This window comes from Lampris incognitus, chromosome 3 (assembly GCF_029633865.1).
Source record: "Lampris incognitus isolate fLamInc1 chromosome 3, fLamInc1.hap2, whole genome shotgun sequence".
Classification (NCBI taxonomy): domain Eukaryota; kingdom Metazoa; phylum Chordata; class Actinopteri; order Lampriformes; family Lampridae; genus Lampris; species Lampris incognitus.
This window is the reverse complement of record NC_079213.1, coordinates 107,016,132-107,038,313: the sequence shown is the minus strand read 5'-3', so window position 1 is coordinate 107,038,313 and position 22,182 is coordinate 107,016,132. Positions and strand designations below refer to the sequence as shown.

Genomic DNA, 22,182 nt, shown 5'->3' with positions numbered 1-22,182 from the left:
TCCAGCAGAACACTAAATAGCTTCTACCCACAAGCAGTCAGGATTATTACTGTGCCCCCCCCCCACAGTCATGCCCATCCACCTACCCTCAACCCCCCCCCCCCAATCAGTGCCGGTCACTCGTTGACTGACACCGACTGTCAACATTTAAACCGAAATTGCACCTGAATGGACTGTGTTGCGCTTGAACAGACTGTGTTGGTGCTTTTTTTGTTTTGTTCTCTCTGTTTTTATGTTTTTAGTGGTATCGTTTTCAGGGGATTTTTGGATGTGTATTTTTATCTTCTCCATTGCGCTGCTGTGGGCTGGGAGAAACGGCATTTCGTTTTTATTTATATGCGCAGGTACACACTGAAAATGACAAACTAAAACTTGAATCTTGATATTTGTTGTTAAAGTGTACTGAAGTAGCATATCACATGAGATGGGTAAACTATGTTCACGTAAAAAAAATAAAGACTAAATGCAATTGCAAGGACAATACTTTTTCCACTCCTGTTGTCTTGGGATGTTTGATGTGAAAGAGAACTTAATTTAATTGTAATTATAACTATTTAATTTTCTGTTAACTCCCCCTCCTCTTTCATCTGTTTCTATCTGCAAATGTCTGTCGTTTTTCAAAGACTCACTCTGTATTGAGTTTTTTATCAGAGCGATTGTTATTTGGGGGGCATTAAAGTGGCCATAACATGCTAATTCCAGCTCTATATCTTTATTCTGGGGCTTCACTATAGTAGCTTTGCTTGATTCATAATTTAAAAAAAAATCCTTATTTATCTTATAATGGCTCTTTTGCAGCCCCTCAATTCATCCTCTGTCTGAAACGGGCTGTTCGGGCTATTTTCTCTTTAAGACCCCCCCGCCCTAAAAGTCCAATTTCCTCTGATTGGCCAACTTCCAGAAGCCTGCTGAGGGGGCAACACCCAGTGCTTGTTGTATTGTACTCTGTTTCCCCATTGAGAGTTGTTTTCCCCTAGCCAGTGTTTGATACAACACCGGAACGCTTGATTAACTTTAACCTAGCCCTAACCTAACTTCATCCTCACCCTAAGCTTAACGTAACGCTTACCTCAGCCTAATCATAACCGATAGCTAACCTGTTTCCATGTGAAGGCTTTCGTCTGGATAGGGGGAAAGAGATCTCGATGGGGAAACAGTTTGATACAACACTGGTGTAGAAGTTTTCCATAAGCAAACTATAAACATACTAAGTAACATAATTTTTCATTCTTTTTCTGGGGGGGGGGATTTTTCCCCCTTTTTCTCCCCACTTGTACCCGGCCCATTACCCCACTCTTCCGAGCCATCCCAGTCACTGCTCCACCCCCTCTGCCGATCCGGGGAGGGCTGCAGACTACCACATGCCTCCTCCGATACATGTGGAGTCGCCAGCCGCTTCTTTTCACCTGACAGTGAGGAGTTTCGCTTAGGGGGACGTAGCACATGGGAGGATCACGCTAACCCCCCCGCCGAACAGGCACCCCGACAGATCAGGGGAGGCTTCCCGCCCGCAGACATGGTCAATTGTGTCTGTAGGGACGCCTGACCAAGCCGGAGGTAACACTGGGATTTGATCCAGCAATCCCCATATTGGTCGGCAACGGAATAGACCGCTACGCTACGAGGACGCCCCATAATTTTTCATTTTTGATTGGAAATGCCAGCTTCTTAAATCCATCCGTACATGTTCAAGTGCCAATAGCACAGAATAGCAGTAATATCGCTTGGCGGTGATAAGGCATTCAATAGGGTCTAGTGGGATTATCTTTTGTATACACTCAGTAGGTTTAGCTTCGGCCCTAATTTTATTCAACAAATCAAGCTTATTTACACTGATTCAACTGCCTCAGTTTATACTAATTCTATCTCTTCTGATTATTTTCTTCGTCACAGAGGGACCAAACAGGGGGAGCCAAGTCGGCTACTTTTTGTCCTAGCTAAAAAGCCACTTTGTATAGCTCTTAGATGCAATAACAGTATACAGGGTATTGATTGCGGTGGCCCAACTCATACCATCTCACTTTATGCAGATGATCTGTTATTGTATGTCACCAACCCCGTCTCAACCATACCCGAAGTCCTTATAGTGAGTGCTTCCCCATTAGCAAGAATGCTGAAGTATATCCCAATTTGCCATTTAAACTTTCAGTTGACTCCTTCACATACTTGGGGGTAAAAATCACTAAATCCTACTACATCCCAGAAAATTGAATCAGTTCATCAGGACACAACGTTAATTGGGAGAAACGTTTCCCTCCCTGCTTTGCCTTGTGCGTCTTTGCCATCACTAGTTAATACTATTAATGGAAATATAATTGTAACCCAATCACTGCGCACTGTGGGGCAGTTAAAAAAAATGCCAGGTATTCAGAACATCTCTATTCAGTCAACTATAGTAAGCAACCACCCTTTTCAACCATCTTCGCTAGACAAAGGCTTCTAAATTTGGTATGACAAAGGTATACGTAGCATCGGGGACATATATGTATTGACAGCACTTTTGCCAGTTTTGGGCAGTTATTCAGAAAACTTGGACTGACGTGTTTTAATTTTTTTTTCTGTTATTTACAAATCAGGGGCTTTGCAACTAAAAGGTTTGCTAATTTTCCAACCACCCCCTCCATAATCTTGCCTGGATTCTTTAAAGGTCAATATGCTAAATCAGGGTAGGGTCTCAATGATTTATGCCCAGATCATGGATAGAAATAATCTCTCCATATCTCATATTCGAGAACAATGGGGAAATGATTTAGGGGTCACTGTCAGATGAGGAATGGGACATGGCGCTTGCTAGGATTTATTCTTCTATTGCTGACGACATGCCTTGATATAATTCACAAAGCTACATCGGCTACACTTCTCTAAAGCTAAACTTGCAAGAATATTCCCAAACCTAAGTCCTGTATGTTACAGGCGCAAACATGCCCCAGCGACCCTCTACCATATGCTATGGTCTAGCCCAAAACGTGATCCTTTCTGGTCATCCATTTTTAACACCACGACTTATGCTGCATTCACATGGAATGCGGTAAATGGCAGACAGCAAACTGGAAGTCATTATTATGGATGAGAGCAGGACGGGAAAATCAGATGACACCGACAAATTTGCTGACAGTGGCAACGGCAGATGGCACTGCCATGCAAGGTTGAAATATTTTACATTTTTGCCATCCTTCGTGGTGGAATTTACAAACGGATGTTACGCAGCACATCACAAAACACAAACGACAGCGGATTAATTTTATGTGGATTTCATATGACTTGACAGAATTACTGTATATATAATTAAACAAAAACACAAAACGTGTTTGTACAATGTAATTATTTTTTTCTTCAAACAATACAACATCACCATAGCAACCCATGCAATTTATTTATTTATTTATTGTTTTTTACTGTCCTGCCGTTCTGTTGCACAGTCTGTGGTTTTTCCGTTCCCATTCTATTTAAATGGGAGGATGTTACCCCTCCATCACACAACCAGTGGATCACAGATGTGATGCAGAACACCAATCTGGAAAAAATCAGATGCACCCTCGGTGGCTTGCAGAACCCATTAGTAAACTATGTGGGCGGTTTACCTGGCCTGGCCTACAGGTGGTCCATCCTGTCTATGCTCGAACACTTCTCCCTCTATCATATGTCATACATGCTGTTTGACAACAGATAGAGAGAAACAAAATGTAAAATGATGCCACATTTACATGGACAAAAAATAAAATAAAGGACATGGGGCAATAGGAAACCATGTTCCGCCCGCGTCTTCCCCTTGAAAAATAGGCCTGTGTACTCACGGATGACTGCTTGTTGAATCCTGTGGAGGGATTTATACAGTCCGCTTATTGTCATATGAGAGAACAGCATTACCTGGTCTGTTATCGCTAGCCACTTGTCCAATAACCTCAAACTCAACTGCTAGCCCAGCCAACACTGATGTGAATGATTAACTCTTTCTGTCTCCTCTCTTGTTCTCCATTCTTCCCTGTTACTACATCTTTTCTGTTGCTCTTATCACTTTTATCTCACTGTCAATGGCCAAAAATGCTCTGTATGTTTTTCCCTCTGTCTGTTCTGTTACGTTCTCTCTACCCACCCACCCCTATCTCTCTCTATCCGTCTATCTTCAGGAGATGCTGAAGTGCAGTAAAGGAGAGGGGACGGTGGAGTTGGAGGAGGCTCTAGCCACAATGCTGGACATCATAAAGTCAGTCAACGACTCCATGCACCAGATAGCCATCACTGGCTTTGAGGTTGGTGAAAAATTAACATAATAGCCTTGTCATTATGTGTGTGTGTGTGTGTCTGAGAGAGAGAGCGAGAGAGAGAGAGAGAGAGAGAGAGAGAGAGAGAGAGTCAGCAGGTCACTGGTTCTTTATCAGCCTTGTAACTGGGAAGTTCAGGATTTAACAAGGGGCACATACACACAAGCACAAGCACACACACACACACACGCGTGCGTGCGCACACAGACTCACACTATTGCCCATGTACACTACCGTTCAAAAGTTTGGGATCACATTGAAATGTCCATATTTTTGAAGGAAAAGCACTGTACTGTTCAATGAAGATAACTTTAAACTAGTCTTAACTTTAAAGAAATACACTCTATACATTGCTAATGTGGTAAATGACTATTCTAGCTGCAAATGTCTGGTTTTTGGTGCAATATCTACATAGGTGTATAGAGGCCCATTTCAAGCAACTATCACTCCGGTGTTCTAATGGTACAATGTGTTTGCTCATTGGCTCAGAAGGCTAATTGATGATTAGAAAACCCTTGTGCAATCATGTTCACACATCTGAAAACAGTTTAGCTCATTACAGAAGCTACAAAACTGACCTTCCTTTGAGCAGATTGAGTTTCTGGAGCATCACATTTGTGGGGTCAATTAAACGCTCAAAATGGCCAGAAAAAGAGAACTTTCATCTGAAACTTGACAGTCTATTCTTGTTCTTAGAAATGAAGGCTATTCCATGCGAGAAATTGCTAAGAAATTGAAGATTTCCTACACCGGTGTGTACTACTCCCTTCAGAGGACAGCACAAACAGGCTCTAACCAGAGTAGAAAAAGAAGTGGGAGGCCGCGTTGCACAACTGAGCAAGAAGATAAGTACATTAGAGTCTCTAGTTTGAGAAACAGATGCCTCACAGGTCCCCAACTGGCATCTTCATTAAATAGTACCCGCAAAACACCAGTGTCAACATCTACAGTGAAGAGGCGGCTGCGGGATTCTGGGCTTCAGGGCAGAGTGGCAAAGAAAAAGCCATATCTGAGACTGACCAATAAAAGAAAAAGATTAAGATGGGCAAAAGAACACAGACATTGGACAGAGGAAGACTGGAAAAAAGTGTTGTGGACGGATGAATCCAAGTTTGAGGTGTTTGGTTCACAAAGAAGAACGTTTGTGAGACACAGAACAAATGAAAAGATGCTGGAAGAATGCCTGACGCCATCTGTTAAGCATGGTGGAGGTAATGTGATGGTCTGGGGTTGCTTTGGTGCTGGTAAGGTGGGAGATTTGTACAGGGTAAAAGGGATTCTGAATAAGGAAGGCTATCACTCCATTTTGCAACGCCATGCCATACCCAGTGGACAGCGCTTGATTGGAGCCAATTTCATCCTACAACAGGACAATGACCCTAAACACACCTCCAAATTGTGCAAGAACTATTTAGAGCAGAAGCAGGCAGCTGGTATTCTATCGGTAATGGAGTGGCCAGCGCAGTCACCAGATCTGAACCCCATTGAGCTGTTGTGGGAGCAGCTTGACCGTATGGTACGCAAGAAGTGCCCATCCAACCAATCCAACTTGTGGGAGCTGCTTCTGGAAGCGTGGGGTGCAATTTCTCCAGATTACCTCAACAAATTAACAGCTAGAATGCCAAAGGTCTGCAATGCTGTAATTGCTGCAAATGGAGGATTCTTTGACGAAAGCAAAGTTTGATGTAAAAAAAATCTTATTTCAAATACAAATCATTATTTCTAACCTTGTCAATGTCTTGACTCTATTTTCTATTCATTTCACAACATATGGTGGTGAATAAGTGTGACTTTTCATGGAAAACACAAAATTGTTTGGGTGATCCCAAACTTTTGAACGGTAGTGTATATTTGCAGAAAATTCATTTACATTCATAAACAAACAAATATTCACTCTCTCTCTCTCACACACACACAACACACACACACACACACACACACACAATATAGGGACAAGAGCCATTGTAATTAGTGACTGTTTGTTTCAGGTGTTGATGTACTGAGGCCTCACACTGTTCAAATCATTATTTTAATTTTTTCCATTTAAAGCATTCAACTCTTGATTAATATTTTACAATAAAAAAAATCATTATCAAACTGTAATCAAAATAAGCGCTTTGGGTGTCCAGAAAAGTGCAATATAAATGTAATCCATCAAACTATAAGGGATGTATTTTCATAACAGAGAGGCATCCTCTCAGTTCATGCAGATTGTGAATGATAATGATAATAATAATGTGGCACGGTGGTGCAGTGGTTAGCCCGGTCACCTCACAGCCAGTGGCGATGCTAGGGTCTGTTGGGGCCCTAGGCAAAAATTCTCAGGAGGGGCCCCCAACCAGCGTTCATTGCCATTATGTTATAAATAATCCGACACCAACAAAAAATATACGAAATATAAACTTTTTCTGATTTCAAATGTGCACATAATGTAACTTGGAAAATATAAAGAACAATAAAAACCAGAACATTGTCACACTATAAATATATAAGTTGTAAGGCTAGTGCAAATGCTGCCACTCACATCAAAAGAAAATAAGAAATAAGTTGGCACAATATACATATATAGAACAAGAAAACACAGTAAATAACTTAAAATAAAAACAATATTAACATATGACAAAACATAATCCTCTTCATTTTCCTTCAATTGACATATCTTGGTGTGGAGGCTGGGAGTAACTTTCACTTTCCAAGAGCACAGGCAGTGCAGAGCAACGCCTGAATGACATGGGGCCCCTACAAGGGAGGTTTCCTACTGTGATGTCATGTCATTGCAAAATGTCCATTGGTTATTTAAGGCGGAGGGGGTTGCGGTCACTGCTTTGGAGTAAACTGTAAATTTGGTCTGCCCTTGGGGGAAACCCCCTACTGCCTGGGGCTCCAAGCAGTTGACTGGCTTGACTGTTCAGGAGTTTTGCCTCTGCTCACAGCAAGAAGATCCTGGGTTTGAGCCCCGGGGTAGTCCGACCTTGGGGGTCGTCCCGGGTCGTCCTCTGTGTGGAGTTTGCATGTTCTCCCCGTGTCTGCGTGGGTTTCCTCCGGGTGCTCCTGTTTCCTCCCACAGTCCAAGACATGTAGGTCAGGTGAATCAGCTGCACTAAATTGTCCCTAGGTGTGAATGTGTGTGTGTGTGTGTGTGTGTGTGTGTGTGTGTGTGTGTGTGTGTGTGTGTGTGTGTGTGTGTGTGTGTGTGTGTGTGTGTGTGTGTGTGTGTGTGTGTGTGTGTGTGTGTGCGTGCGTGCGTGTGTGTGTGGGCCCTGTGTGATGGTCTGGCGGCCTGTCCAGGGTGTTTCCCCGCCTGCTGCCCAGTGACTTCTGGGATAGGCTCCAGCATGACCCTGAGAGCAGGATAAACGGTTCCGGTAATGGATGGATGGATAATAATTAACCAGTCTTTCAAACAAATCTAATAAAAAAGTCAAAAGTAAATCCAGCCGTCCCTTCCAAGTTAGTCGTACTGGCATGTCACAATGACGTTTCCTTTGGGGCTCGCCCAGGTTAACAGCCATTGGTCTAAACGTTGTTTCAAAGGCTTCTCACCCCACTGTGGGTTTCAAAGGAAAACTGGAGTGTACATCATGGCACCGATCTCCGTGGTCACAAAGGGACATACATTTAGTAAGGCATGGTCCTGCGATCAAAGTGTGTGTGCGCCTTACATCTGATCTGCTGGGACACTAAAATTACATCTGATCTGCCGGGACAGTAAAATTGGAGCTGCGGCAGTGTTGATTTTTTGATTTGATGATACGCTGCAAAAGAAAATGCCATGTTTAACAAAGCCATGGCTGTTTATTTTAAGATATTTTTGTGAAATTGTCTATTTTACAAGTTTAATGATGGCATGACTTCCAAAGAAATAACCATGGCGCGAACCGCAAACATGGTTATTGAAATAAAATGAAAGCTTTTAAGCTTGTGACTTCTTTTTACTTTTATTTTTGACTAGTTCCGCCATAAAAATATCCTTAAAAAGTTACATTTTATCTGCTAGCACAGTACGAGAGTTTTACTTGACTAATCTGAGCTGTCTCTTACTCTTAATATCAGATAAGTAATGCAGAAAGACGATGGTCATCTTGCAAATGCATGTCACACATGTAGATGTGGGATTAAAAAGATAGCACTAAAAGCCTTATGGAACTATTTTCTGTGGGAGGGAGATCAGTGAGTGATGTTATCGCGGCGTTGGGTCAGTGCCACAAGGCAGGATGTGCCACTGATGAAGAAAGCCACTTGCGGTCTTTTGAAGGCCCACGTCGCTTTGGTGTGTGTGCGTGTGTGTGTGTGTGTGTTTTGTAGTGAACTCACTGTGGAATTTGAAGATTTTACTTTATGCTGTGCAAATATTGCACTGCCCTCTTTACTTTTCTGCCCTGATGTCATCTACTCGCTGAAATCAGAAGACACTCTTTCTTTGGTTAAAGACTAGAATGGAGGGGCGTCCGGGTGGCGTGGCGGTCTATTCAGTTGCCTACCAACACGGGGATCGCCGGTTCGAATCCCCGTGTTAACCTCCGGCTTGGTCGGGCATCCCTACAGACAAAATTGGCCGTGTCTGCGGGTGCGAAGCTGGATGTGGGGGTGTGTCCTGGTTGCTGCACTAGTGCCTCCTCTGGTCAGTCGGTCAGGGCGCCTGTTTGGAGGGGAGGGGGAACTGGGGGGAATAGCGTGATCCTCCCACGCGCTACATCCCCCTGGCGAAACTCCTCACTGTCAGGTGAAAAGAAGCGGCTGGCGGTGCCACATGTATCGGAGGAGACGTGGTAGTCTGCAGCCCTCCCCGGATTGGCAGAGGGGGTGGAGCAGAGACCGGGACGGCTCAGAAGAGTGGGGTAATTGGCCAAATACAATTGGTGAGAAAAAAAAGGGGGGGATCCAAAAAGAAAAAAAGACTAGAAAGGAATTGAATAGAATAGAATCACATTAGTTCTCCAAAGGGAACTCCATACAAATTATGCTAAATAGTACTCATGATTATAGTTTTTCATAAATTACATTTATACTAATGAATTATGCTAATTCACAAATAATGTACCTTTATGCTAAAATTTACTAATATACTAGTATACTACAAACAATATACTAACATATGCTACTAATATAATAATAGTTTTTTATAAATTACAATTATACTAATGAATTATACTAATTCACAGATAATGTACTTTTATGCTAAATTTTACTAATATACTTGCATACTACTAACAATATACACTACCGTTCAAAAGTTTGGGATCACCCAAACAATTTCGTGTTTTCCATGAAAAGTCACACTTATTCACCACCATATGTTGTGAAATGAATAGAAAATAGAGTCAAGACATTGACAAGGTTAGAAATAATGATTTTTATTTGAAATAAGATTTTTTTTACATCAAACTTTGCTTTCGTTAAAGAATCCTCCATTTGCAGCAATTACAGCATTGCAGACCTTTGGCATTCTAGCTGTTAATTTGTTGAGGTAATCTGGAGAAATTGCACCCCACGCTTCCAGAAGCAGCTCCCACAAGTTGGATTGGTTGGATGGGCACTTCTTTGAGCAGATTGAGTTTCTGGAGCATCACATTTGTGGGGTCAATTAAACGCTCAAAATGGCCAGAAAAAGAGAACTTTCATCTGAAACTCGACAGTCTATTCTTGTTCTTAGAAATGAAGGCTATTCCATGCGAGAAATTGCTAAGAAATTGAAGATTTCCTACATCGGTGTGTACTACTCCCTTCAGAGGACAGCACAAACAGGCTCTAACAGGTACTATTTAATGAAGATGCCAGTTGGGGACCTGTGAGGCGTCTGTTTCTCAAACTAGAGACTCTAATGTACTTATCTTCTTGCTCAGTTGTGCAACGCGGCCTCCCACTTCTTTTTCTACTCTGGTTAGAGCCTGTTTGTGCTGTCCTCTGAAGGGAGTAGTACACACCGGTGTAGGAAATCTTCAATTTCTTAGCAATTTCTCGCATGGAATAGCCTTCATTTCTAAGAACAAGAATAGACTGTCGAGTTTCAGATGAAAGGTCTCTTTTTCTGGCCATTTTGAGCGTTTAATTGACCCCACAAATGTGATGCTCCAGAAACTCAATCTGCTCAAAGAAGTGCCCATCCAACCAATCCAACTTGTGGGAGCTGCTTCTGGAAGCGTGGGGTGCAATTTCTCCAGATTACCTCAACAAATTAACAGCTAGAATGCCAAAGGTCTGCAATGCTGTAATTGCTGCAAATGGAGGATTCTTTGACGAAAGCAAAGTTTGATGTAAAAAAAATCTTATTTCAAATACAAATCATTATTTCTAACCTTGTCAATGTCTTGACTCTATTTTCTATTCATTTCACAACATATGGTGGTGAATAAGTGTGACTTTTCATGGAAAACACAAAATTGTTTGGGTGATCCCAAACTTTTGAACGGTAGTGTACTAACACATTATACTACTAATATAACACTACTGATAATAATATACGATGCTAATCTAGTTTGCTGATGATATTATACTATACTATTCTATTAAATTATACTGATTTACAAATATTATACAAAAAAAAACTCTGTCTGTCTCTGTCCACAACATAGAAAAGTAAGAAGCAGTAACAGTTTTTGTTGTTAGCTGTTCTTTATTGTTTAACAACAGCAACATGGCACAAAAAAACTGTTATACAGAGACAAACACAAACAAATAGCAGTAAATTTTCCTTGCCAAAGTGTGTACCTCAGAGAATGTGTTGTTCTTGGTTTTTACTTGGCTACTTGGGTTCTGCAGTGTGTTTAACAAGCCACTTAGCAACAGTCATCAATCAGGAATGTGGGGCGAACATTAATGTTGCTGAAAACTGCCATACAACCTGTGTGTGTGTGTGTGTGTGCGTGCATGATGCGTTTAAAGCCACACTGTCTGTGTGTGGGGGTGTTCACAGGGCAACCTGAGCGAGCTGGGTAAGCTGCTGATGCAGGGATCTTTCAATGTGTGGACAGACCACAAGAAAGGCCATAGCAAGGTACTACACATCAAAACACAACACCACACAACACACTGGCAATACACGGGGAGTCACAAAACTCAGCTTTTCTTCGATAGTGAGTGGATGAATAGACGAGGATGCAGTGGAAGGATAAATGCCAGCCAGCGTAGGCTGAGCAGACACGAATAGATGGATAGAATGATGAACAGGAGTCAGGAACACTTCATTTGTCGTTTCACTTCATGCACTTGCGTAAATGAAATGAAACGAAATGCCGTTCCCCCCCAGCCCACAGCAGTACAACACAAAGACAAAAACACACCGAAAAACTACACAAACACACGTATCCAAACTAACACATATATCAAAACTAAACAAAAAAAATCACTATCATGATAGAATGAATATAAAAGGGATGGATATCTAAATGAACAGATCTGTGAATGTTCTCATCATCCAGGTCATGGTTATCCAAAGGAGTTGAATCAAGTGCAACTGGACTTGGTATATATCCGTGAAGACGTTTCACCTCTCAGGATAAATGGACAGACATGAATAGACAGACATGGGTAAATGTTACAGAGACAGACAAGGATAGATGATAGATGGATAGACAGAAGAAATGGACAGACAGATAGAAAAATAAACATGATAGATGGATGGAAGATAGACGGATGGATAGATAGACATAGATGGATGGATGGTTAGTTAGACACACGGAAAGATGATAGATGAACAGAGAGATTGGTAGACATGGATAAATAGGTCAAAGATAGACACAGACGGATGGATGGATGGATGGATGGATGGATGGATGGATTGACAAACAGGTAAATTGAACAAATGGTTAATTGCTTTCAGGTGAAGGACCTTGCAAGGTTTAAGCCCATGCAGAGACACCTGTTCTTGTACAACAAGATGCTGCTGTTCTGCAAAAAGCGAGAGGAGACGACGGACGGACATGAGAAGACCCCGTCCTACAGCTTTAAACACTCTCTCAAGGTCAGGGTGGAGGGTGTGTGTGTGTGTGTGTGTGATTGTGTTGGTTTAGTGAAGAGCCACTTTGTTGCTCATTTAGTCGTGTATAGCTGATTTTAGCTCCAAGATTACACCTGTGACTTTACAAAGAACAAAAAACGGATCTAGAGAACCCATTCTGAGTCACTTTGTGTGATCGCTCCTTTTCCGTGTAAAATTCAAAACAGGTTTTGAAGCTCTAGCTGGGGCCGACCCATATCCGTGACCCACTGTCTTTTGTCTGTGTCCATTTCCAGATGAGCGCCGTGGGCATAACGGAGAATGTCAAGGGTGACAGTAAGAAGTTTGAGGTGTGGTACAACGGCAGGGAAGAGGTTTACATCGTCCAGGTATGAAAGTCTACCAGTGGAGTCAGACGATATTCAACATTTCCTAACCTTGTTGAACAAAAACGATCACAATCCCATTTACCCTCTCTCCTACTGAGAGGTACAAACCAGGTCCAGATCCTCTGACCGTGACATACAAACAAACGTCCTTTGTGATAATTTCTATCACAGTATGCAAGACAGTCAGTCGCTAATCTACGGATTTCCAAAGTGAAATGAACGATGAACGTCTCTACCTGCTTGGTCATCCCAGCCATATTACTAATGAGCATTTCTCAGCATTTTCTTGTGTGTAAATAACTTGTGAAAGCGCCAGTAATCATCCCCAAAGTACTAAATACAGTATTCAGTCATAAATAATTGTAATTTTGTCACTATCGACCAGCCTTTGTCTCTACCACGGCAGCCAAATGTGGAAGAAGGCAGATAGATGCGAGTTTGTGGAAGTGAGGTTGTTGTGGTTGACAAGCGGAAATGACGGAACAAGCTCATAAAAGACCTTTACCAACAGACACTACAAATCTGAAGTTAAAACTGGAGTTCAAGCGTATTTATTTGGTGTTTGGCTGTGGGGAAGGTGCTGACATCAGCCATCCAGTCATTTTGAATGGATCTCCGGGAGTGTTTACAATGCCATTTCCATCACTAATGGTGCCAGTAAATTAAATAAAGTGACTCCTTCAGGATTATAGGATATAGTATTATAAAAGGATGTGCTATTAGCTAAATCCATACAGATGGGCTCACAACTGACTTATGTTAAAGGTTTGTGAGCGACACATTATTTATATAGACTTGATTTATATTAAAAATTAATTAATGAAGATGTAAAATCAAAAAGTCAATACAGTTGATGAAAAAAAGTAAAGTCTTTTGAAAGGTTTCTTTGCATGTCATGATACACAACAAAAATGTGACAATGACAAATCAAATGTTTTGTTATTTTTTTGAGCTGTACGGTGAAAGCAATCATTCATACTGCTGTCCTCTGGAAGGCAGTGTTGCACCACCGAGCAACCAACTAAACTGTCAAAAAAGGAAATACACCGATGAGCCAAAACATTATGACCACGCACGGGTGAACCGAATAACGGTGATTATCCTTGGACAAGGACACGTGTCAAGGTCTGTGTAGATTAGATGGTAAGCGAATGACTAGTTCTCACAGTCAACATGTTGGATGCAGTAGAAATGGACAGGACTAAAGTCCTGGGAGACTTTTGACAAGGGCCAAATTGTTATGGCCAGACACCTGGATCAGAGCATCTCTGAAATGGCAAGGCTTGTGGGGTGCTCCCAGTCAGTAGTGGTGAGTACGTACCGACAGTGGTCCAAGGAGGGACAAACCACAAACTGGTGATGGGGTGTTGGGCACCCATCGATGTGCGAGAGCAATGAAGGCTATCCTGTCTGGTCTACTGTGGCACAAGTCACAGAAAATTTGAATGATGGTTATGGAAGGAATGTGTCACAACACACAGTGCGTTGCACCCTGCTGCGTGTGGGGCTACATAGCCGCAGACCGGTCAGAGTGCCCATGATGACCCCTGTCCACCATCAAAAGCACCTACAATGGGCACCTGAGTGTCAGAACTGGACCTTGGAGCAGTGGAAGAAGGTCACCTGGTCCAATGAGTCCCGTTTTCTTTCAGATCATGTGGATGGCCGTGTACGTGTATGCTGTTTGCCTGGAGAAGTAATGCCACCAGGATGCACTGTGGGAAGACAGCAAGCCAGTGGAGGGAGTGTGATGCTCTGTGCAATGTTCTGCTGGGAAACCCTGGGTCCAACCATTCATGCGGACGTCACTTTGACACGTCCAGCCTACCTAAACATCATTGCAGACCAGTTACACCCCTTCATAGCAATGGTATCCCCCGATGGCAGTGGCCTCTTTCAGCAGGATAATGCTCCCTGCCTCACTGCACAGTTCGGGAACGGTTTGAGGAACATGATGAAGTGTTCAAGGTGTTGCCCTGGCCTCCAAACTCTCCAGATCTCAATCTGATTGAGCAAGTGTGGGATGTGCTGGACCGACAAGTCCGATCCACGGCGGCTCCACCTTGCAACTTAGAGGATTTGAAGGATATGCTGCTGATGTTTTGGTGCCAGATACCACAGGACACCTGCAGGGGTCTTGTAGAGTCCATGCCTTGGTGGGTCGGTACTGTTTTGGCGGCGGACCAACAGCATATTAGGCAGGCAGTCATAATGTTTTGGCTCCTCAGTGTATCGTGGGTGTGTAAAGAGGCGTTCGTTGCATATTGTTAGTTGACTTAATGTGTGTGTGTGTGTGTGTGTGTGTGTGTGTGTTTTGGATGGGATGTTTTTTTTATTCATCTGCAGGCTTCCTCCATGGATGTGAAAAATATGTGGGTGTCAGAGATTCGAAAAGTTCTAACGGGCCAACTTGAGGCTTGCAGAGGTACAAAACACACACACACACACACACACACACTTGCACATCTATGCACAAGAGCCCTCACTTCCCTTGTTTATTATATCTCTTGCCTAAAAGCTTGTTTTTTGTTGTTGCACTCCCCTATAAGTTTTCAGGGTTGATCAATTGATTATATGATTGATCGATTGAGCATCCATCTATCTAGCCACCTATTTGACTGTTCCTTTGTATGTTCATTTATCACACCATGTCATTATCTGTTCATCTCAAAAACCATGTATCGTCATTTCAGCTTGTATGCATACATATTTTACAGATGAACATGCCTACAGGTACACCCTAACTTTGGTTCCTGCCAAAAATATTTTCACACATATATATATATATGTGCGCGCCTACTACCCATGCCTCTACATGTATTTACCTACCTGCTTATCTGCCTTTGGTCAGACTTGTGTCACAAGGTGGAGATGATTTTTTTTTACTTACGAACTCGGATGTAATGTCTGTTTGCACCGCTGTGCAGACTACAAATTAAAAGACTTAGTGAATTTACCAAAAATATCCATATTGGGGACTAGATTTTGAACTTTTACAAAAAAAAAAGAAGAAAAACAAATTGTATTGTGTATTGCCAGCATATTTATCAGTACATCTTGGACACGGTTACCATTACTGTGGGGAAATAGGCTTGTCTGTCATACTAACCATCAAGGTAAGAAAATGATCTTTCCATACTGTGTGTGGATGGCAGAGAGCATATTAAAAAGATGTCAATTTTGGTTGTTGTAATCCCATTCTGTAGACACACACACACACACACACACACACCGATACAAATCTATGCGGAACTGAGTAACACTCCTCTTACCTAAAATCTTTTTTCCAGTGAAACCAACACTCATCTACCAGTTCGAGGTTTAAGTTTGGCTGCCATACTGTCTATATGATTTGATCAAGCAATGGATTGATCTGTCCATTCATCCCATCCAACTGTCCATTGGCGGTGCAGTGGTTAGCGCTGTCGCCTCACAGCAAGAAGGTCCTAGGTTCGAACCCCAGGGTTGTCCAACCTTGTGGGGTCATCCTAGGTCCTTTCTGTGTGGAGTTTGCATGTTCTCCCCGTGTCTCCGGTTTCCTCCACCATCAAAAAGACATGCATGTTAGGGTTAATACTCCTGTCTGTGCCCCTGACCGAGGCATGGCAAGACAAACTGGAGTTGGTCCCCAAGTGCTGCACGGCAGCTGCCCACTGCTCCTAGCTACACAGCTAGGATGGGTTAAATGCAGAGGAAGAATTTCCCCACAGGGATCAATAAAGTAATGAAGTAAAAAAATTGTTTGTACCATTGTATTATACTATCCACCAACTATGTTGATAGTCGGTGAATGGAAAAACGGAGCTGGAGGTGGCAGAGTTGAAGATTTTCATTGGGAGTGATGAAGATTAGGAACGAGTATATTAGAGGGACAGCTCAGGTTGGATGGTTGGAGACAAAGCAAGAGAGACAAGGTTGAGATGGCTTGGACACGTGTGGAGGAGAGATGCTGGGTATATTGGGAGAAGGATGCTGCATATGGAGCTGCCAGGGACGAGGAAAAGAGGAAGGCCAAAGAGGAGGTTTATGGATGTGGTGAGGAGGACATGCAGGTGGCTGGTGTGACAGAGGAGGATGCAGAGAACAGGAAGAGATGGAAACGGATGATCCGCTGTGGCGCCCCCTAAAGGGAGCAGCTGAAAGTAGTAGTAGTAGTCAATTTTGAAAGCTTTTTTTTCCCCCCAGAACTAAACATACTCATCCACCAGTTCAGTTTTAGTTTAGGCCCATATATTCGGAGCGCAAATATGTTGCTTTTCAACAAAGACACGTGAAAGCTTTGGTTTCTGTCCAGAACCAGAGTTTGGTGTGTTCATTATGTGTGAAACATCTTTGACCCTGGGCCGGTAAACAGCTAAACCTCAGTATGTTCACTGATGTAATTGTTGAGTACAGATTAAGAAAAATGGGCACACTCGCCCATGCACAGAGGACTACACTCCTCTCCCAGCTTCTCTCATCTCTCTCTTTCCTTCTGTCTCTCTGACTCCATCGGTCTGTCTCCTTCTGCACCTTCAGTGCCAGTAAGCTTGCTGTTCCACTCTATGGGTACTGACTGGCAGGAAAACCACCTTCTGTGAGCCTCACTCTGCCCGGCCAACATCGTTCGTTCGTGTGTGTGTGTGTGTGTGTGTGTGTGTGTGTGAGAGAGAGAGAGAGAGAGGTGGAGAGAGAATACCTGTGTGTGAGTGGGCTGACTAATGACACAGCAGCCCTGCTATAAAGCCTGGAGCGCAGAGGCTGTAGACTCTGACAGTTCAGTTGTGTGTGTGTCTGTGTGTGTGATTAACACACCAGATTCCATGTGGGTGGGAGGGAGGAAGAGCGCTAGATAGAAAAAAGAGAGGAGGATGAAATTGCTCTTGAAAAAGGGAGGGGGGCGAGATTGAAAGTGATTGGGAGAGAAAATGGTGAATCGTGGGTAGAGGAAGAGAGAGGGTAATGGAGAGGAGGAAAGGTACAAATTAAGGTTTATCAAGGTGGAGATGTGTGTAATAGACAAAGAATGAAGGGAAGCAAGGTGAAGGGGAGGAAAGTTATTGTAATTACATATACTGTATAGAATAAATGGGGGGGGGGTAGAGTAGGGATGCAATTTGTGGAGATGTCAGATATAGATAGAATGGTAATTAAATATGGCGTTTTAGCATTGAAAAGAACAGATTCCACCTTTTTTAGCTAGCTTGTGGCTTATGTAACAATTACCAATAAGACTGCCACTGCAGAATATTTACTGCACAGTGGAAGCCGGTGCTTGGTTAAAAGAGAAACAGCCGATCCCAGGTGGACTGCCTTTGAGAAGCGGCAGAAACTCAACAATAAGCTTTTAAAACGTACACGGCATGAAGTCTCGGCACTCAGTTCGCGGGAACATGTCAATGTTCCCTCAGCCGTATTTCACTGACCTTACCTGAACTTAACCTAAACTACCTTAACCTGACTTAACCCAACCTATTCGATAGGTAGCCCCACAGGGCTGACCCCCCCCCCCCCAGTTCTCACAGCCCTCCTGCTGCTCTCATGTGAGGCCGACTTCAGACCCTTAAAGGTCTGTCTCAAAGCGATCGGCCCTCGTAAACGAAAGACGGATAGAGCCATGAAAAATGGCACCTGGTGCTGAATACAGTATTCTGAGCATGTGCAGTGCCTTCGAGCTGAGTCTGCATTTCTGAGACGGCTTCCTTGGTGAGTTGGAATGAGAAGTGACAAAGCGAGCTCATCCACAGAGCTCGTTTTCTTTTCCACTTATGTGAGCTTCGCATTTGGTTTGGGGCTTTATCTCCTTGTTCCTTAAGTATCTCCTTCACCAGAGATTGTTTCCCACATGGCAGAGTCCTCTAGCAGGCCAGATTTTGTGCCGTATGAACCTGTTGTTTGGATAGGAGTTGATACTTAAGACTATATATACCTGGGGGTTATTGTTTACTGATGATTTATATTCAGTTTTTACCGCCTCAAAAAGATCCGTTTACAGAGCTGAATCTGGGGAATAACCCCCCCCCCCCCCCACCCTCCCTTTTACTCCCCAACTGTATCCGGCCAAATACCCGACTTTTCTGAGCTGTCCGGTTCGCTGCTCCACCCCCTCTGCCGATCCGGGGAGGGCTGCAGACTACCACATGCCTCCTCCGATACATGTGCAGTCACCAGCTGCTTTTTTCACCTGACAGTGAGGAGTTTCACGAGGGGGACGTAGCACATGGGAGGACCCTCCCCCCCGAACAGGCGCCCCGACCAACCACAGGAGGCGCTAGCACAATGACCAGGACACATACCCGCATCCGGCTTCCCACCCGCAGACACGGCCAACTGTGTCTGTAGGGACGCCCGACCAAGCCGGAGGTAACACGGGGCTTCGAACCACCGATCCCCGTGTTGGTAGGCAGCAGAATAGACCGCTACGCTACCCGGACGCTCGGGGAATAATCTTTTCTTGGACGACGTTACGAGGAGTTGTGGATATTTGCGGCCTTTATGCATCCCAGTGGACAAGAGTTGGTGTAAACATGACTTTATTTGGCATAAGCACTCGCAAAGATTTACGTTCACCCACCAGTTAACTTGTGGCGTTGTTTTGAAGAGAAAGTTGAGATGTGTAGTGGTGTTGGTGTTTTGGATAAAAACAGCAGTTTGCAGGATATTCAGAAATGAGGTAATATTTCTCAAATTGTGGTTCTGTGTCCTGTCTGTGTGCCATAAATTGTTTCATCAGATTTTGCGGGGAATCCGACAGAGACATTTACATTTGTAGTCTAATCTTGTCATTGATAGTCTCGTTTTCTTACGTCTGTCATGTAGAGGCATCAAATTGAAGTTCAGACTGATAAATAATCAGTGAAAAACCCCTCGTGGAGGCCTTAACACTTGCCTTGGTATGTAGGTCAGGTGCTGGAAATCCAGCTTGAAACTCATCACGCACACTCTCGGAGCTAATCACAGTCGCTCCTTCAGCACAGCGTGGTTGTTTTTACAGCGCTTGTATCGTCATGCCATTTTAAGTCTGGGTTCATCATTTGATACGGATGTTTTTATGCAGTGCACAGTGACAAGATGGAATGGTCATCAGAGACAACGCAGAAAACAACATAATGGTTATGCAAATGTCATCTATCGGCAACGAATCCCCGCTAGTGTACCACCTGCTGGCTTTAAAAAGAAAGTGGATTTACTCTTCCTTCCCTGAGCGACTATCTTTTGGATGCTCCTCGGTGAGGTACTCAACCTTTAACTGCCCTCTCTGAGCTTCTCCGAGGGCAACAGTAAAAAAAAAAAAACAAACAAAAAACGTGGTTGTACCAGATTAGTGTCAGTACTGGGTTGCATTTGTGAAGTAGGGCATCGCTGAAAAATCGCAATTGTGCTCAATAACCAATCCCTATTTAATGAAAGTTAACACGGGAGAGGAAAAAAATCCAATCCATTTTATTTCACTCCTGTGTCCGCAGAGGCCAGCCAGCTCCACCAGAAGATCTCTGAGAATATCTACAGTGCCCCCATGAGGTAAGGAACCACACGAAATCTCACTAGCTTCAAACTGACTTGATCAATCCGCTTGGTACCGAGCAAAGAGGAAACCAAGTACTTCACATGCTGTAGACGTTGCAGTGCTCTCGAGCAGCAGTACTCAGACTTGGCCATCTCAGAAGCCACATTGAAATGTTTCTGTTTTTGTTTTTTGTAAAGGGCCATATTACAAAAATATGCCTCCTCACCCAATCTCTGTAGGGTCATAAGTTGCTCTTATTGGGAAACTGGATTATTAATGGTACTGCTGGAAACTGAATCATGTTTTGATGGAATGCACCAACTATCGCAGAGAGACGTCTCATGCGAGCAGAGCTATCAGAAACCGGAGTTACAGATCATTCGTTGAAATCAATACTCAGCGCGGAACATTGTGAAACAACAAGAACTTATTTTCTCCATCGCGCTGGACTCTTCTACGCAAGGGTACAGCTCATTCAATGGAGTTCTACAAATGACCTGTGGAGAGCAGCAATACGCCTTTGCTGCGTCTAGTCTGCCACAAATTCATCAGAAGAAGAACGTTACCGCTGCAAGTGGTGTCACGCAATATCTGGTGAAATGTTTGGTTAAAAAGTGTGAGAAAACACAAAATTGGAGACTTAAAAGCCGCAATATAGTCATCCAAGAGCCGCGTGTGGCTTGCGAGCCGCGGTCTGAGTACCGCTGATCTGGAGACCTCATAGGTCGAGGTTAAGGATGGCTGAAAAATGCAGGTATCGATGTTTACTTTAGCCATTTTCCTTGGCTGACACTTACTCCCTGTATTTCCTTCCCTCTCCGGCTGCTTTGGTAGGAATGTACGCAAGATGGCGCTGAGGCAATCTGATTCATCGAGCCCTGAGACGGGATTCAAGAGGTCCAACCCAAGCCCAACCATGAGACAGAAGCGAGGTGAGAGATATCGAAGTTGGAATGAAAATTTCACCAAAAGAGGCTTTTTCAAAAAGAGACACGTTCCAGAAATGTCCCTTTTTTGTGTTGTTTACTACCACAACACTATAATAAGAAAAATGGCTCACATGTAGTGTTTGGGAATTCATCGTTCTAGCTTTCCAGTCATAAATATACACATCTTGTTGCGCAACATTTGTAGTATAAGAGATGAGGGCAGTGTGCAACCTTAAAACCTTCCGTATATAATAATCAGATATATCAGTTATTTGAGTTTGTATAGTGGACTTGTATATACCCCCCCTAACATGAAGGGGTTTCCTATGGAGTGATAATCCATGTTTCTGTGACTGCTGGTGTCACACAACTACCCCTGGCTGATCCTTGACTGCTCAGCTTACTGCTTTCATTACTGACATCTTACCCTCTTGCACACTCATGCAACAGGCAGGCACACACACGATCGGCTATGGACACCTACAGGCCAGATGTCACTTGCGTGTGTGGACAGAAAACCCCACCACACACACACACACACACACAATGCCAAGCATGCATGTCACGCTCACAAGGGTCAGCACACAGTGTTACATTTATAACACACACACACAGACTCACACTCGTCAGCCACAGTGGGATGAGATAGCAGGTACGATTTCACGCTTGTGAGAGCCCCTCGGTGCCGCTTCCCTGTGAGAAGGAGCGAGGATATCCACAGTCTATCAGCGAGGGCTGCGCTGACCAGAGGTGTGTCTGTGTGTATGTGCGTGTTATTGAAGCCGAGGCTGAGTGAAAGTGACAACAGCTATGCGCCTCAGTTGCTCCCTCAGCCTCACCGCCTCTTTTCTTTCCTTCCTTTTTTCCCCCCTTCTCTCCTCCCTGCCTCCCTCCGTTCGGATTTCGTCTCTGCAATTTACTTGTCTCATCGCTCCTTCTCCTCTTCTTCGTATCTCCCCCGTGTCTTTTGAATCGGTCTTCTTCCTTCCTCTCCACCTCTTCAATTTCTGTTGTCTTTCGTTCCCCTTTTTCGTTTCACATGCCCTTGGTCCGACCAGCGCACCGGACAAACTTATAAAAAAAAGAGTTTACGGAAAAGATGCGTTAACAACATGGCAACCTGAAACTGCTGGTTTTCAGACCGGCCCAAAACCCGAAATGCGTACGTGTGTTCTGCCCA

General features: G+C 43.6%; 1 protein-coding gene across 4 annotated transcripts in view; it reads left to right on the top strand.

The window, feature by feature from the left end:
- mcf2l2 (MCF.2 cell line derived transforming sequence-like 2) overlaps nt 1–22,182 on the top strand; it is a 146,332-nt gene that overhangs the window by 87,792 nt on the left and 36,358 nt on the right. For 3 of the 4 annotated variants that reach the window (XM_056277945.1, XM_056277946.1, XM_056277944.1), the window contains exons 21-27: nt 4,128–4,250; nt 11,176–11,256; nt 12,082–12,222; nt 12,495–12,587; nt 14,934–15,012; nt 20,033–20,087; nt 20,908–21,005. In XM_056277945.1, the coding sequence (XP_056133920.1) occupies nt 4,128–4,250; nt 11,176–11,256; nt 12,082–12,222; nt 12,495–12,587; nt 14,934–15,012; nt 20,033–20,087; nt 20,908–21,005 (670 nt within the window). Of the gene's footprint in view, nt 1–4,127; nt 4,251–11,175; nt 11,257–12,081; nt 12,223–12,494; nt 12,588–14,933; nt 15,013–19,623; nt 19,801–20,032; nt 20,088–20,907; nt 21,006–22,182 lie in introns of those variants that run through there. The other variant, XR_008810062.1, reaches the window with a different exon arrangement.